The sequence below is a fragment of the Tursiops truncatus genome, chromosome 10 (genome assembly GCF_011762595.2).
Source record: "Tursiops truncatus isolate mTurTru1 chromosome 10, mTurTru1.mat.Y, whole genome shotgun sequence".
In the NCBI taxonomy this organism is placed as follows: domain Eukaryota; kingdom Metazoa; phylum Chordata; class Mammalia; order Artiodactyla; family Delphinidae; genus Tursiops; species Tursiops truncatus.
The window spans coordinates 50542008-50559079 of NC_047043.1; the positions used below are offsets into that span (position 1 = coordinate 50542008).

At 43.1% G+C, this 17072-nt stretch overlaps 1 protein-coding gene across 11 annotated transcripts in view; it reads right to left on the reverse strand.

The window, feature by feature from the left end:
• The window catches only part of OSBPL10 (oxysterol binding protein like 10), a 376374-nt gene that overhangs the window by 260337 nt on the left and 98965 nt on the right, over nt 1-17072 (reverse strand). The window contains exon 2 of one of the 11 annotated variants that reach the window (XM_033864522.2): nt 7892-7992. The exons of the other annotated variants lie outside the window; for them this stretch is intronic. Within the exon in view, the coding sequence (XP_033720413.1) occupies nt 7892-7941 (50 nt within the window). The 5' untranslated portion in view covers nt 7942-7992. The remainder of the gene's footprint in view (nt 1-7891; nt 7993-17072) is intronic. 11 annotated transcript variants of the gene reach the window in all.

Below are 17072 nucleotides of genomic sequence, written 5' to 3' on the forward strand. Positions count from 1 at the left end.
CTTCTCCATCACTCAAAACAGCTTATAAACTAAAATGTGGAATGAATCTCAGGGCACTGGCCAGATAATGAGAAACCAGTGGGTATTCTTTGCTGTATAACAAAACCACAGGGCAGAAAGACCATATTTAGCATCACTCTTTTGGAGTTTTTCCAAAATTGCCTGAGGAGCAGAGATCCAGTTTCTTGTTCTGACTCTGCCACAAAGTCAGAGTATAACTTTGAATTAAATGTCATCTCTTTGGGGCTGTTTCCTTACCTGTGAGATGAGGGCAAGTTCATCTGAGGGCCTTCGGGGTCCCGGAATAATTTCCTGAGAAGGAATGTCAGCCTACCCCTGCCTTTTACTGTTAAGCAATTTTTATTTATTTTGCAAAATGCTTCCAGAAAAAGAATAGAGGTAAAACGTCAGGATTATTCCTGAGTTGTAACATGTGGTCATAGGGTTACTTACAATCAAGTTCTCTCCAATGCTGAGAATGCAAAAGTTTCCTAGCAGTTAAGAAATATAAAACTCTCCCTCTTGGGGTCTGATGTATTCTGTTGTAAAATGGTTCTTCCAAACTCCCTGGCACAGAAACGGCCATCTTAGTGCCATGCTGAATGTTTAAAAAACTACGTACAAAAAAGCTTCCACGAGCAACAAACAGCTCAAGACCCAGGGCAAACGGGGAACCTCGGAGGTCCCTTCCTTTTTTTTAACTTTTTCAGGGCAGGAGCAGCACCCCACCACAGCAAGTGGGATCTTAGTTCTCCAACCAGCGCCCCTACAGTGCAAGTGCAGAGTCTTAACCACTGGAACGCCAGGGAAGTCCCAGAGGTCCCTTCCTGAACTTGTTTTTGGGTTTTATCAACCTAACTAAAGCACCCTTCCCCTGTGGCCCAGGATGCCACAGGTACCACGTAAAGTAAGGCTGGCACCAGCCACACCCCACTTGTCATTCAGACCCTCAGCTACACTCACCAAGTTCAACAACGTGAAGTAAACATTTTTTTCCACTTTTATTACAGTAAAATTTACAATGTTGTGTTAGTTTCAGGGGTGCACCAAAGTGATTCTTATATATATGTCTATATACATATACATTCTTTTTCAGATTCTTTTCCATTATAGTTTATTACAAGATATTGAATATAGTTCCCTGTGCTCTACAGTAGGTCCTTGTTGGTTACCTATTTTATGTATAATAATGTGTATCTGTTAATCCCAAACTCCTAATTTATCCCTCCCTACACTTTCCTCTTTGGTAACCATAACTTTGTTTTCTATGTCTGTGGGTCTATTAACATGATGTAAAATTAAACAAATCAGAACCCTGCATGCACATTCAGGATAACAAGAGCATTTGCATCGATTCGGATTATAAAGACTATGGAAATGAGGTGCAACAGGGGAAACCAGTTTAAATATTCTGTTGTCTGGTCAAATTTCTAACTCAGATCCAATTGACCTAAATGAGACAGCAAGGCTAGAATGGACACCAGAAGGTTGCAAGCTAGTGTACATAATGCTCCCCCACAGCTTAAAACTATCCAGTTCTGAGTGAGCATGGGAGTTCCTTTTGCAGCTCTGCCTCCCCTTTCATCAGCTCAGAAACCAAATGAGTGGCTCTGAACCTTCCTGATTTCCTGGGAACTGCCACAAGAGACTGCATGACCACCTCTCGCCCCCTTTCAAGGGCATCAGTCACGTGTCATACACACACACACACACACACACACACACACACACGCACGCACATGCCATAGCTCATAAATGCCCAGGTGCCTCTTTCTGTTAATGTCTCATCACGAAGCCAGAGTTGTATTTTTTATTTGCCAGAGCTGTTTTAGAGCCTCCGTGTAGAACTCACCCCAAAAAGAATACTTCTAAGCAAGTCTATAACAAACCAAAATCTGAAGCTGTGCCAATCCCTTGTTGGCTCAACCATCAAATACCGAAGACCTACCAGGCAAACACGAAGCCCATGGCTGCGTTCTTGGCATGACTTTGTCACGAGCCACCAAACAAGGTGTAGGAGAACCCAAGCGCCAGGGAGGCTCCGGGAGAAAAGTGACCCCGGAAAACTCAGAAGGCTAGCAACTCTCCACTTTATAATTTAAAATATAATACGAGAGGCTGGGGGCATGCACATGGGGTACATGGGAACTCTGTAGTTCCACTCAATTTTGCTATGAGCCTAAAACTGCTCTAAAAAGAGTCTATTTTTAAAGAGATAGAGATCATTATTAATGTTTTTTTGTTTTCTCTGTAGCCTTTTCTGAATTTTCCAAGTTTTTTATAAGGAACATGAAATAATACCTTTACAACTAGAAAACTAAGTCATTAAAACAGAGAATGACCCCCCCCTTTTGTATTAAAAAAAGACACAAAAGTCACTGAACTATACACTGAAAACAGGTACATTTGTTTGTTAATTATTCCACCATAAGGTTAATTTTAAGAAGTATTTTTAAAAGCCCTAGAAATCTTACTTTTCACTTTATTTTTTAAAATTAATTTATTATTTATTTTTGGTTGTGTTGGGTCTTTGTTGCTGCGTGCAGGCTTTCTTTAGTTGCGGCAAGTGGGGGCTACTCTTCGTTGCGGTGCGCGGGCTCTAGGTGAGCGGGCTCAGTAGTTGTGGCACGCGGGCTCTAGGTGAGCGGGCTCAGTAGTTGTGGCACGCGGGCTCTAGAGCACAGGCTCAGTAGTTGTGGCGCACAGGCTTAGTTGCTCCGCGGTATGCGGGACCTTCCCAGCCCATGACTCAAACCCGTGTCCCCTGCATTGGCAGGCAGATTCTTAACCTCTGTGCCACCAGGGAAGTCCCACATTTCACTTTAAACAGTATATATTATAGTGTATGTTATAATCTTTTAAAAACGTTTTATTGCAATATAGTTGATGTACAATATTACATAAGTTACAGGTGTACAATATAGTGATTCACAATTTTTAAATGTTATACTCTATTTATAGTTATTATAAAATACTGGCTGTATTCCCCATGTTGTACAACATATCCCTGTAGCTTATTTTATACATAATAGTTTATAACCTCTTAATCCCCTACCCTCTATTGCCCCTCCCCATGTATGTCATAATCTTTAGGGAAAGTTAACTTGTGTAAACTAGCAGTAGATGTTCCTGTTAAATTTGTGTTTCCTTTCAAGATAATTAATTAAAGTAAGTTCTCTAATTCTGGTGCCACCAATTTGAGATTTGGGGTCCCGTAGCCAACTGTCACTAAAGGTAACAATTATAATTCTGTAGAATAAATGGTTTGCTAAGCAAATAATAACAAAAATAAGTTATTGCATAATGGATACAGAGTTTCTCTTTAGGAGGATGAAAACGTTCTAGAGACGGAGAATGGTGATGGCTTCCCAACCGTGTGAGTATACTTAATGCCACTGAACTGTCTCCTTCAAAATGGTTAAAATGGTACAGTTTATGTTAGGTATATTTTACCATAGTAAAAGGAACTTCAGCTTCCACCTAAACACAGTTTTCTGGAGATTCCATACTTTTTAAATGGGAACTAATACAGGAAGAATGTCACAAATGCTCTGCTGGGTGCCGCATATGCTTTACCAGCAAGAAGTCTAAAATTAGGGTTTCAGTCTCTTCCATTACACTAGTCGTTAATGCAAGGTCCCTGAGACAAAATTTGTCATTTGGTGATCTTCACAAAGACCACAGAGGCACAGAGAGGTGTGTCTGGGGAAACACACCCAAACCTGCAAGGCCTTCTCTGAAATCACTGCTACTCTGATTCCATCCATTCTAACAAATATTTATTGAGAGCCGACTACAGCCCGGCACTGAGCCAGGACTTAGGGCAACACCTGCTCTCCTGGATCCTGCCTTCAGTCAAACGATTTCATTGATTTGTTGGTTTCAAATAACATTACGGGTGGGCGGGGAAGGGATGAATTGGGAGTTTGGGATTAGCAGATGCAAACTATTATATATAGAATGGATAAACAACAAGGTCCTACTGTATAACACAGGGAACTATATTCAATAGCCTGTGATAAACCATAACAGAAAAGCATATGAAAAAGAATATATATATATATATAACTGAATCACTTTGCTGTACGGCAGAAACTAAGACAACATTGTAAATGAACTATACTTCAATTAAAAAGTTAAAATTAAAAAAATAAACCATCAAATCAAATAATATTACAGGACACAGTATGACTTGTATGTCTCCAGGGAGCCATGTGTTTTCTTGTTTCCTTTTTATTTCTTTTTCTTTATACCCTGAAATGATTCAAACTTACAGAAGAGTTGCAAGAATATTACAGAGAACTCCTTTATTGTTGAACCCATATTTAACAGTTACTGATGTTCTGGTATCTGCTTTATCCTGGCTCTGGCTCCCTCCCTCCCTTCTCCTGCCCTGCCCCTTGCTTTCCTCCCCTCCATCCACACCCAGCCAGCTGCCTCCTCCTCCCCTTCCCTCTCCCTTTCTCCTTATAGACAGGTGTTCTGGAACCACTGTGAGGCACAGACATCTCCTTTTATTCCTAAACGCTTCATTATGTATTTTCCAAGAATAAGAACCTTCACTTATTTAACCACAGTACAATTATCAGTTTCTGGCAGTTAACATTGATTCAATAGTATTACCTAATACATAGCCCATACTCAAAAGTTGCCAATTGTCCAAACAATGGGAAAAGCGGTGGTACCCAGGTTGTTTCTTTTATTTTTTTTTGGTACACGGGCCTCTCACTGATGTGGCCCCTCCCATTGCGGAGCACAGGCTCCGGACGCGCAGGCTCAGCAGCCATGGCTCGCGGGCACAGCCGCTCCGTGGCATGTGGGATCTTCCCGGACCGCGGCACGAACCCATGTGCCCTGCATCGGCAGGCGGACTCTCAACCACTGTGCCACCAGGGAAGCCGGTACCCAGGTTTTAAAATACTGATTTGAAGGCTCCTTCCTCAGCCACCCAATGGACTGACAGCCCTCCAGGAGACCTGGTTTACTTCCCACAAGACCTTTCCTAAAGGACTCCAGGCAGAAGGAAATTCTCCCTATTTTATAACTTCTCCCTGTTGTTCTTAACAAAGCTCTTAACAACCACCTCACATTTAACCTGAATTCATGATATGACTTAATTCTATTTTCCTTTCGTTTTAGTCACTGAAAAATCTCTGGATAAAAATATTTTCTTGTAATAAAATTCTGAAGCATCACCCTCCCCCCCCATTTGAAACTGTTCAAAGCCCAGTAGCCCTTCTGCTTGGCGCCTCTCAGCACTACAATTTAAAGCAGTATTTCTCAACCTTTTTTTATCATCATCAGTTTCCTAAGGAGCCTTTTCAGACAAATTTCCTTAAGCATCCCTCCAATGAAATTAATACAAGAGATAGACTGTTCATCTATTCATGTACTCTACCTATATCTGCACTTTATACATTAAAAAGTGAGACATTTTCACCACCACCACCCCAGGAACCATTTTTTATCACCCCCATTTAGAATGTATTGTCTAAGGCCATTCACAAGCTAGGGTGGGGAGAAAAAGGAGAGAGATCAAGGTGTTACCTGTGTGAGACAGGACCCCAGTCCAGCCCGGGATCCTCAGAGCCGAAGGATCAGAGCTCTCACGGCCCCTCTTCTACAGATGTGGTCTAGGGTCTACCCCGGCCCCATAACAGGCTCAAAGTACTACAGAAGACTTTGCATATTCAAAGCTGGAATGGAAGTCTTAGGGGAATAAAGGAAAATCCCCCTCTTGTAAAGGGGATGATGAACCTGGATTGTCTAAAGGTTCCTTCCACAGATGTCTCCCTGGTGACTCAGTCTACTCAGCAGTCTTACCAGGGGAGCTGTGGTCTCAGAACCTCTTGGGAGGCCATTCATCCACACATTAGAACCAATGCATATATATACATACATACATTTTCTTTTTCTGGCTGTGCCACGAGGCTGGCGGGGTTGAACCCAATATATTTACATTAAGCCTGAATTGGAGTCCCCTAAATTGTCTGAAAAAGTATCTCCAGGGACTTCCCTGGCAGTCCAGTGGTTAGGACTCTGCCCTTCCACTGCAGGGTACATGGATTCAATCCCTGGTCAGGGAACTAAGATCCCACATGCCCCAAGGCCAAAAAAAAAAAAAAAAAAGTATCTCCAGGTGGCTCCAAAACTGATTTTTTAGATATTTACCTAAAATAATGGCAAGTGCCAGACAGTCAGGGAGAGGACCTCATAAAAAGAGATTAACAGCACCCCACCCTGTAATGTTTGTGTGCTTTCCAAAAATATGAGCAAGTATCAAGTTCTTGTGACTTTATGCAGGTGATAGTCAGGAAAAGTAAATATACAAATAAGACAGTCTGTGAAAGAACACAAATTCAGGGGAAATTTTGAATACATATGACGTAAGCAGGGGTTGTGCTTTCTTTCTAGAACACAGCTCTAAAATTATAAACTAAAGATTTTTTAAAATCAATCAGGATATAGAAGAACTGAAAAATATCAACAAGAACTGGATTTAATTGACATTTACAGAACAATTCTCCCAATGACAAAGAATACATAGGGCTTCCCTGGTGGCGCAGTGGTTGGGAGTCCGCCTGCCGATGCAGGGGACACGGGTTCGTGCCCCGGTCCGGGAAGATCCCACGTGCCGCGGAGCGGCTAGGCCCGTGGGCCGTGGCCGCTGAGCCTGCGCGTCCGGAGCCTGTGCTCCGCGGTGGGAGAGGCCACAGCAGTGAGAGGCCCGCGTACCGCCAAAAAAAAAAAAAAAAAAGAATACATATTATTTTCAAGTATATATGGAACATTCACCAAGATAGAACATAACCAAGGTCATAAAACAACCCATAAAAAAATTTAAAAACTGAAATGATACAAAGTATGTTCTCTGACCATAATGAAATTAAACTAGAAATGAATAACAGAAAGATAACAGGAAAACCTTCAAACCCTTGGAAATTAACACACTTCTAAATAATCCATGAGTCAAAGAGAAAGACTCAAGGGAAACTAGAAAATACTTTGAACTGAACTAAAATTAAAATACCACATATCAAAATTTGTGAAGGCAACTAAAGCAGTGCTTCAAGGGAAACTTATAGCATTAAATATTTACATTAGAAAAGATGAAATAATTTAAGCTTCTACTTTAAGAAACTAAAAAAAGAAGAAACTAAACATAAATAGCAGAAGGAAAGAATTAAAAAGATTAGAGCAGAAGTAAAAAAAAATTAAAAATAGAAAACAGTAAAGACCACCAGTGAAACAAAAAGCTGGCTCTTAGTAAGATCAATAAATTGATAAATCTCTAGCAAGACTGTCAAAGGCACAAATTACCAATATCAGGAAAAGGAAAAAGGGAATATCACTATAGGCTTCAAGATATTGAAAGGATAATTAGGGAATAATACAAGCAACTCTACACACCCTATAAATTCAACAATTTATAAGAAATGGACCAATTCCTCAAACAGCATTTACTACCAAAACATACCCAAGATGAAACAGATAATCTGAATAGCTTTACAACTATTTTTAAATTGAATCTGTAGTTAAAAACCCTTCCAAAAAAGAAATCTCCAGGCCAGATGGTTTCCCTGGTGATTTCTACCAAATATTTAAAGAAGAAATAACACCAACTCTACACAATTTCTTCCAGAAAATATAACAAGAAGGATACTTCCCAACTCATTTTAAGGCCAGCATTACCCTGATACCAAAACCAGACAAAGACGGTAATAGAAAACTACAAATATCTTTCATAAACATAGATGCAAGAGTCCTGAACAAAATATCAGCAAATTGCATCCAGCAACATAAATAAAGAATAATACATCATAACCAAGTGAGGTTTATCCCAGGATAGCAAGGCTGCTTCAAAATTCAAAAAGCAATCAGTGTAACCTACCACATTAATAGTTGAAAGCAGCAATCAGAAAAGGGCCAGACAGTAACCATTTCAGTCTTTGCTGGCCTCAAGGTCTCTGCAGCAACTATTCAACTTTGTCACTGTAGAGTGAAAACAGACATAGGCAATATGTAAACAAATGGGCATGACTGCGTTTCAGTAACACTTTATTTACAAAAGCAGGTAGCAGACCCTTTCAAAATAAAAAACACTCAACAAACTGGGAACAGAAGGAAGCTACCTCAGCAAAATAAAGGCCATTTATGAAAAGTCCACAGCTAACATCATACTTAATAGCAAAAGACGGAAAGCTTTTCCTCTAAGATTAGGAACAAAGCAAGGATGCCCACTCTCACCATATCTATTCAATATAGTATTAGAAGTCCTAGCCAGAGCAATTAGGCAAGACAAAGAAATAAAAGGCATCCAAACTGGAATGGAAGAAATAAAATTATCTCTGCAAATGACATGTATAGAAACTCCTAAAGAGGGACTTCCCTGGTGGTCCAGTGGTTAAGAATCCACCTTACAATGCAGGGGACGCCAGTTCAATCCCTGGTCGGGGAACTAAGATCCCACATGCCACAGGGCAACTGAGCCCGTGTGCCATAGCTACAGAACCCACGCACTCTGGAGCCCAAGCACCACAACTACTAAGCTGGCACACCACGACTAGAGAGACCGTGCACCACAACTAATGAGCCCGCACACCACAACTAGAGACAAGCCCGCGCACTGCAATGAAAAGCCCGCGCACCACTACGAAAGATCCTGCGTGCCACAACTAAGACCCAACACAGCCAAAAAATAAATATTTCCTAAATAAAGAAACCCCTAGGGCTTCCCTCACAGCACAGTGGTTAGGAATCCACCTGCCAATGCAGGGGACACGGGTTCGAGCTCTGGTCTGGGAGGATCTCACATGCCGTGAAGCAACTAAGCCCATGTGCCACAACTACTAAGCCTGCGCTCTAGAGACCATGAGCCACAACTACTGAGCCTGCATGCCACAACTACTGAAGCCCACACACCTGCACTGCAACGAAAGATCCCACATGCCTCAACAAAGATCCCGCATGCTGCACCTAACACATGGCACAATCAAAAAATAAAAAATAAATAAAAAGATGTCCATACTACCCAAAGGGATCTACAGATTCAATGCAATCCCTAGCAAAATCTCAGTGGCAGTTTTTGGGGGTTTTTTTGCGGTACGCAGGCCTCTCACTGCTGTGGCCTCTCCCACCGCAGAGCACAGGCTCCGGACGCGCAGGCTCAGCAGCCACGGCTCACAGGCCCAGCTGCTCCACAGCATGTGGGATCCTCCCAGACCGGGACACGAACCCGTGTCCCCTGCATCAGCAGGCGGACTCCCAACCACTGCGCCACCAGGGAAGCCCTCAGTGGCAGTTTTTGCAGAAACAGAAAATTCATCCTAAAATTCATGTGGACTCTCGAGGGACCCCGAATAGCCAAATAATTTTGAAAAAGAAAAACAAAGTTGAAGGACTCGCACTTCTGATTTCAAAACATATTACAAAGCTATAGTAATCAAAACAGTGTGGTGCTGGCACAAAGAAAGTGGATCAATGAAGTAGAACAGAGAGCCCATACAGTATATCGTTCTGTATATGATCATATGATCTTTAACAAAGGTGTCAAAATTACTCAGTAGGAAAAGGAGAGTCTCTTCAACAAATGGTGTTGGGAAAATTGGATATCCACATGCAAAAGAATGAAGCTAGGCCCGTATCTTACAATATGCAAAAATTAACTCAAAATTAGATTAAATATCTAAACATAAGACCTAAAACTATAAAACTCCAGAAGATGACATAGGAGAAAAGCTTCATGACATTGGACTTGGCAGTGATTTCTTGAATATGACACCAAAAGCACAGGCAACAAAAGCAAAAACAGACAAATGGGACAACATCCAATTTTAAAGCTTTTGTGCATCAAAGGACACAATCAACAGAGTGGAAAGGCAGCCAAAGGAATGGGAGAAAATATCTGAACCACTTCCTGTCCAAAGTCTTCATCTACAGTCCTGCAGTCAAGGCCACCAGACATGCCCAGACCTGCTCCCAGAAGCTGGCCCATCGTCACACAAAACTCCCAAGGCACATTCCCTTTGCCTTTTTTTTTTTAAATAAATTTATTTTATTTATTTATTTTTGGCTGTGTTGGGTCTTCGTTGCTGCGCACAGGCTTTCTCTAGTTGCGGCGAGCGGGGGCTACTCTTCTTTGCGGTGCACAGGCTTCTCATTTTGGTGGCTTCTCTCGTTGTGGAGCACGGGCTCTAGGCACGCAGGCTCAGTAGTTGTGGCACACGGGCTCAGTTGCTCCACGGCATATGGGATCTTCCCGGACCAGGGATCGAACCTGTGTCCCCTGCATTGGCAGGCGGATTCTTAACCACTGTGCCACCAGGGAAGCCCCCCCCGTTGCCTTCTTTATTCAACAAATGTTTCACAGATAATTTTAAAACAAGCATCACCATAATTCTAGATAACAGAATTTATAAGTTGTATGTTTAAAAGTGATTATAAATGATAATTCATTCTAATTTTCCTATGTTGCAGTCAGAGAGAACAAGCAATATGCTTCTCACTTCATCTCATTTACAGATGAAAAAAAAAAAGTTTGACATCCATATAAAATGAAACAACTAGACAGGGAAGGGATTAAAAACACAAATCTCCAAGCCTTTGGTTGAATGGTCTTTCCATAAGCTGCAAATATGGTGGCATTACCTAGTTTAATGGACAGTTGCTCCCAGGCACTAACAATTCCCACCAGCTTCACTATAGCTAACGTCCGGAATTGTCTAAGAATCATTTTACCACACCTGGGGTATCTTCCAAACCAGAGTGGATGACGTAGGCAGGATGGCTGCCTCAGTGGCCACTTGAGATTAGAGGTTAAGGCAAACTGGGTAATTTTTATTAGATACATACTACATTGGGCCAGGAAGTATATACTGCATGCCCCACAGCCTTTTTAAAAAATAAGCCAAACAAATTTTTGCTAACTTGTTAACAAAGTTCCAAATTTACAGAGAAGTTACAAAGATACAAAGAACTATTTATTACTAAAGATCTAGTAACATTTCACCACAGTTGCTTTATCATTTTCTCTCGTTCTCTCTATATACGCACACACATTTTTCCTGAACCACATGAGAGTAAGTTGCCAAAATAATGCCCCTTTATCCCCATATACTTCAGCGTACAAATATTAAAATCAAATAATTAACGTGGATACAGTACTGTTATAGTCTGCATACTGTCAATGTCATTTATAGGAAAAAATCAGATCACAAGTTATATTTGGTTGTTACAAAATGTACACTTTGAAGTGTTAAAAGGGAATTTACAGTTTCAAACTAAGAAAGCAAAAATAAAGACGGAAACAAAACAAAAAACACTAAAAATACCAATAACTGCTACAATGCTGGAAAGGAAAAGGAAGCAAGCCTTTAGATAAACAGAAATTCAGACAATTCCATGACACGGATAACTGTGATTTAGTCTCTTCCAAGTTAGGTTATGCTTTGCTTTTGTTCAAAAAATGACTTCGCCCAGACTTAAACTTGATTTCACAAGTTTAGTCCTGTTTCTTTGACACAAAGATTTTCTAAAGTATCTTTATGTCAATCCTATCTTGTTATTCAATGTGAGGAAAAATATAGAGAGTTTTGGCTTTTAATACTCTTTTCCTGAATTTCAGCTGACCCCAAAGGAATCACGAAAACTGACGTTCAACAAAAAAAATTTCAGTTACAGGAAACTCCAGATTAACTAAGTGACTACAATAGTGTTACAATGCACTTCGGGGCAAGGTATCAAATGGAGACCTCACAAAAAGAAAAAGGCATACATTAGGCGAATAAAAATGACCGCAAAGATTGTTGCTACTACAGAAAGTGACAAAATATGAAATGCCACATATATAATAAGTATGCAACAACGCTCTCTCAACAGCACTAGCAACACAAATTGCTTTTTGTCCTGTTCCACGTTTTGGGACCAATACACGAAATGAGTCAGCTGGAACAGGCATACAGAAAAGCTCTGTGCTGAGCGGTTAGCCAAAGGGGTCGGGAGGCCCATTTTTAAGGTATTAGTAATAGGGTGGAACTCAGCTACACGAGAATCCCAACAGCAAAATGGATTCAAAACATTTTAGCCAAAGTCCACACTCTGAGCTTCATGACCTGGGAGTTCTCCATGTCAATCAAGATTCATCTGTCAGTGCTTCCAAACAGTCACAGGGCCCCTCAGCCAGCCCTTGGAGCCCGAGCGAAGACAGGACAGTACAGTAAGAAAAGATATGACTAAGAACTACAGGAGGCAAGAGGCAAGGCTGTGAAAGCTCTAAACATACAGCCCAAAAACAGTGCCTGTTTCTGACCAGGGAAAACCCACCAAACATCAACTACTCACAGAAGGAAATTCTGCCCAGGGGAAGGCTACAAAATCACTAATTACAACACAGGGGCCCTTCTTGGGGAAGGCCAGGGCTGAGGAGAGAGTGACTGAGGGATAAAACAGAGCAATGATTACCTTGCAGTGGAATGAACTGCTGGTTTACCCTGAGGCAAAGCCCTCAGTGATCTTATCTATAAAATGAGGGGGTAGAAGATCTCCAGGTTCCTTCCCGGGTAATGGAAAGAAAACATGCTCCAGAGTCAGACAGATCCTGGCTCCATATCTGACTAACTGGGCAACTTAGGTCACTCTATGCCTCAGTTTCTTCATCTGTAAAACAGAGATTCCACCTGCATCAGTTAGGGTTAGATTTGGCTGCGAATAGTGACTTAAAAAAAAAGCTTATTCCCCCAATCATAGAAAAGTCCAGAAGATGGCAGCCCAGGATTTGTGAGATGGCTCGGATCAACAAAGTCATCAGAGGCATCTTCTGCCCTGATAGCCTTCATCCCAGTCACCTAAAGACTCAAGACGACTGCTGGGGGACTTCCCTGGGTGGTCCAGTGGGTAAGACTCCATGCTCCCAATGCAGGGGGCCAGGGTTCAATCCCTGGTCAGGGAACTAGATCCCACATACATGCTGCGACTAACGAGCCCGCCTGCCACAACAAAGGACCACACATGCCGCAACTAAAGGAGCCGGCGAACCGCAACTCAGAAGCCCACATGCTGCAACTAAGGAGTGCGCCTGCCACAACTAAGACCCAGCGCAACCAAATAAATAAAATGAATATTTTAAAAAATGGAGGACCTGCCATGACTCCAGGAATCTATTAAAAAAAAAAAGACGACTGCTGGAATTCCAGCCATCACGTCTGTATTCCAGTTTCGGCCACATGTCTATATTCCAATAAGGAAAAAGGGGGAAAGGTACAAAGAAGGTTCCAGGAAACTACTATGTGACCACTCTGCTTGTAACCAGAATACAATCGCATGGCCATCCCTAGCTGCGAGGGGGGAATGAGGGGTGCAAATATAGTTTTATCTAGGTCAAAGCACATATCCAGATTAAAACTGGGGTTCTATGACTATAGAAGAAGGGGAGACTGGATAAATCTGCAACACCTCTCATCCCATGTTAAGGATTAAATTGTAAATGTAAAGTGTCCGATGCTCCCTGGGCCCACAAATGTATCCCTTCCCCTCTGGCAGTGCTGACATTTTATGACCTGTGGTCTCCACTGGCTTGTGATGTCCTTCGGGAAACAGGCTTTTCCAGCCTGGTCTATCTTTTACTGCCTAGTCTCTGGCCACAGCCCCTGTACCACCTGCATTCCAGCCATACCAAACTATCTCCCTCCTTCCATGCCTCCCAACCTTTGTACTCACAGAGCTTCTACCAGGGAAGCTCTCCCCAAGCCCTGGGCTGCACGATGAACCCCCTAGACATCCTAGGTCTCCCCTCACCTGCCACTTCCCCTCTATCCCCACCAGGTAGGGCTCTCCCCAGGTGCTTCCTCTCGGGTAGCATCACCCCCCCACACCCCACCCCACCCCGTATCATAAGTGCTTTCTATGGGCCACGCCCTGTTCTAAGCCCTTTACACACAGCTTTGAAGCTGATCCCAACAACCCTGTGACACAGACACTATAACACCCCCATTTTACAGATGAAGAAACCGGGGCACAGAGAGGTAAACTAGATGGTCCACGGCCACACAGGTTGTAAACAGCAGAGCCAGGATGCAAGCGCAGGCTGCTGGACTGCAGAATCCATACCCTCTGCCACCACATGAGGCTGCCTTGACTCCCTGATTGAGGGGTCTGCATGTCATTTCAGACCAGGGATGGTCAAACCACAGCCCACAGGCTAAATCCAGCCCACCACCTGTTTCTGTAGATAAAGTTTTACTGGAACACAGACACACCCAGTTGTTTACAATGGGAGAGTTGAGAAGTTGCCATAGAGACCGCAGAGCCCACAGAGCCAGATATTAACTGTCTGACCCTTTATAGGAAAAGTCGGCCACCCCTGTTTCAGGCTGTCAGCTCCATAAGGCAGGGTCTGCACTGTGCTCTTCTGACCCCCACATCTCTCAGTGCACTTGTTTATTTGTTTTTAATTGAAGTATAGTTGATTTACAATGTTGTATTAGTTTCTGGTGTACAGCAAAGTGATTCAGTTATACATGTACATTTCATTTTCATATCCTTTTTTATTATGGTTTATTATAGAATATTGAATATAGTTCCCTGTGTTTTACAGCAGGACCTCAGTGTTTATCTATTTTATGTATAATATTCAATAGTCTGTATCTGTTTATCTCAAATTTATCCCTCCCCATCCCCTTTTCTCTTTGGTAACCATAAGTTTGTTTTCTATGCCTGTGAGTATATTCAGTTTTGTAAATAAGCCCATTTGTATCAATTTTTAGACTCCACGTGTGATACCATAGATTTGTCTTTCTCTGTCTGACTTGCTTCACTTAGTAGGATCATCTCTATGTCGATCCACGTTGCTGCAAGTGGCATTATTTCATTCTTTCTCAGGGCTGAGTAATATTCCATTGTGTGTGTGTGTGTATGTACCACATCTTTTTTATCCATTTATCTGCCAATGAACACTTAGGTTGCTTCCATGTCTAGTGCTGTAATGAACACTGGGGTGCATGTATCTTTTTGAACTAGAGTTTTCTCCAGAAATACTGCACGGCGTTTGGTATACACATAAAAGGTGCTCAACAAGTACACGGGGTGTGAACATCCATCAGGCCTAATTACACGTAGAGAGCAGTGTGTTTGGGGGCTGATGCTGCCAACTCATGCAGGGATTGGAAAGTCTCCCAACTGAACAACCAAAGGGCCCAGAAAAACCACCGTGGTGGCGTTCCCGGCACTGTTCACAGCCCATCACAGTTCTGACGGAGTGACCACTGCAGCGACGTACCTGTTGCCTGATCCACTTAACTCCCCCCAAACAAGGGGCTGACAGAGAGCCCCAGACCCTCGCACACTCAGGAGAACCTGAATCCCACGGCTTCCTCGGTGGTTCCCAATATCTGCTCGTGGCTCACCAGCCACATGACCGGCACTGCAGATAAACACAACACATCCTGGAAAAGAGTTACTAAACACTGAGGTCGGTCGTCTTTCAACTTGTTACATTTTCATCAAAATATTTCTAGAAAGGGACCAAACCACACAGAAACAGAAATAGTCCCTTAAAAACTACTGCACAACGTGAAAAAGTTATTCACGGCTCAAATGCCTTCTCCGACCTTCAAAGAACAGGCTTGTGTACCACATTTCCTGATTGTATCGTTATTATTATTATTATTATTTTTTTATGGATGCATTGGGTCTTCGTTGCCGCGCGAGGGCTTTCTCTAGTTGGCGAGCGGGGGCTACTCTTCATTACAGTGCGCAGGCTTCTCACTGCGGTGGCTTCTCTTGTCTCGGAGCATGGGCTCTAGGCGTGCGCGGGCTTCAGTAGTTGTGGCACGTGGGCTCAGTAGTTGTGGCTTGCAGGCTCTAGAGCACAGGCTCAGTGGTTGTGGCGCACAGGCTTAGTTGCTCCGAGGCATGTGGGATCTTCCCAGAGCAGGGCTCGAACCCATGTCTCCTGCACTGGCAGGTGGATTCTTAACCACTGTGCCACCAGGGAAGCCCTGTATCATTATTCTTGATAACATTACACAAGGCACAAATAAAGCACTTTCTTTCTGGTCTGTGACCATATCCAATGGAGTCTGGGTTATCAAAACCAAATTCTGGATGCTTTTCTTTCTAATTCTGTCTTGGCCAGGCCCGAAATCCCATCAGGAGTCGCCCAGAGGAAATGTGCAAAACACCTCCCATATTTCTGGCACAATCATCTCAATCCTGCTTTTAGGACACAAAGGCCCTCACCTCTCCTTTCCTCCCAGGGTTCTCAAACAGCTGTCCACTGGAGCACACCCTGCCGGGCCAGAGGCTGGGCAGCCAATGGAGACCAGCATCCGCTACACAAATCAAACCATTTGTCACCTGGGACCCTGAGTGGGGGAGGAAGAGCTGAGAAATAGCTGCATACTGGCTACGGCTGGGTCAACAATGACCACCAACTCACCCCCAGGTTCCACGAAGTCACCCACTGGTCTGTTTAAAATACCAGACTCCCAGCAAACAAACTACTGCGTGCTAGGCACTGTGCCAGGCGCGATGCATGCAGGAGCTCACAGCAACGCTACGAGGCTGGCCTCATGCACAGATGAGGAAACCAGGGTCCAAAGAAGTAAGTGACTTGGAAAGGTCATGCAGCAAAAACGAGGCAAAGCTGGACCCGCAAGGGGGTCTAAGCACGTCACCAGCCTGTGCTCCTGCAGGCTGTCCCCTCAGGAGCAAGGCAATTCCACGAGAAGGAGGCAGTCCCAGCTTCCAAAAGCTCCCCAGGTGGCAACACAGAAGGTGGCCGGGATGGAGAGCAACGCACTCATTTACACACTGATGGTGAGCAGTGAGAAACGGTCCAGCCACTCTAACAGTTTCTACATGCACCTCTCTTAGGACCCTACAATTCCAACCCCAGTGTTGACCCAAGAGAAATAAAGCTTATGTCCATACACAGACTTGTACACAAACAGCAGCTTTATTTGTCATAGCCAAAAACTAGAAACCACCCAAACGTCCACCTACAGGTATATCAATAAACAAACTGTGGTATAACCACAAATGCACTATGACTCAACAACAGAAAGAAACGCAGTATA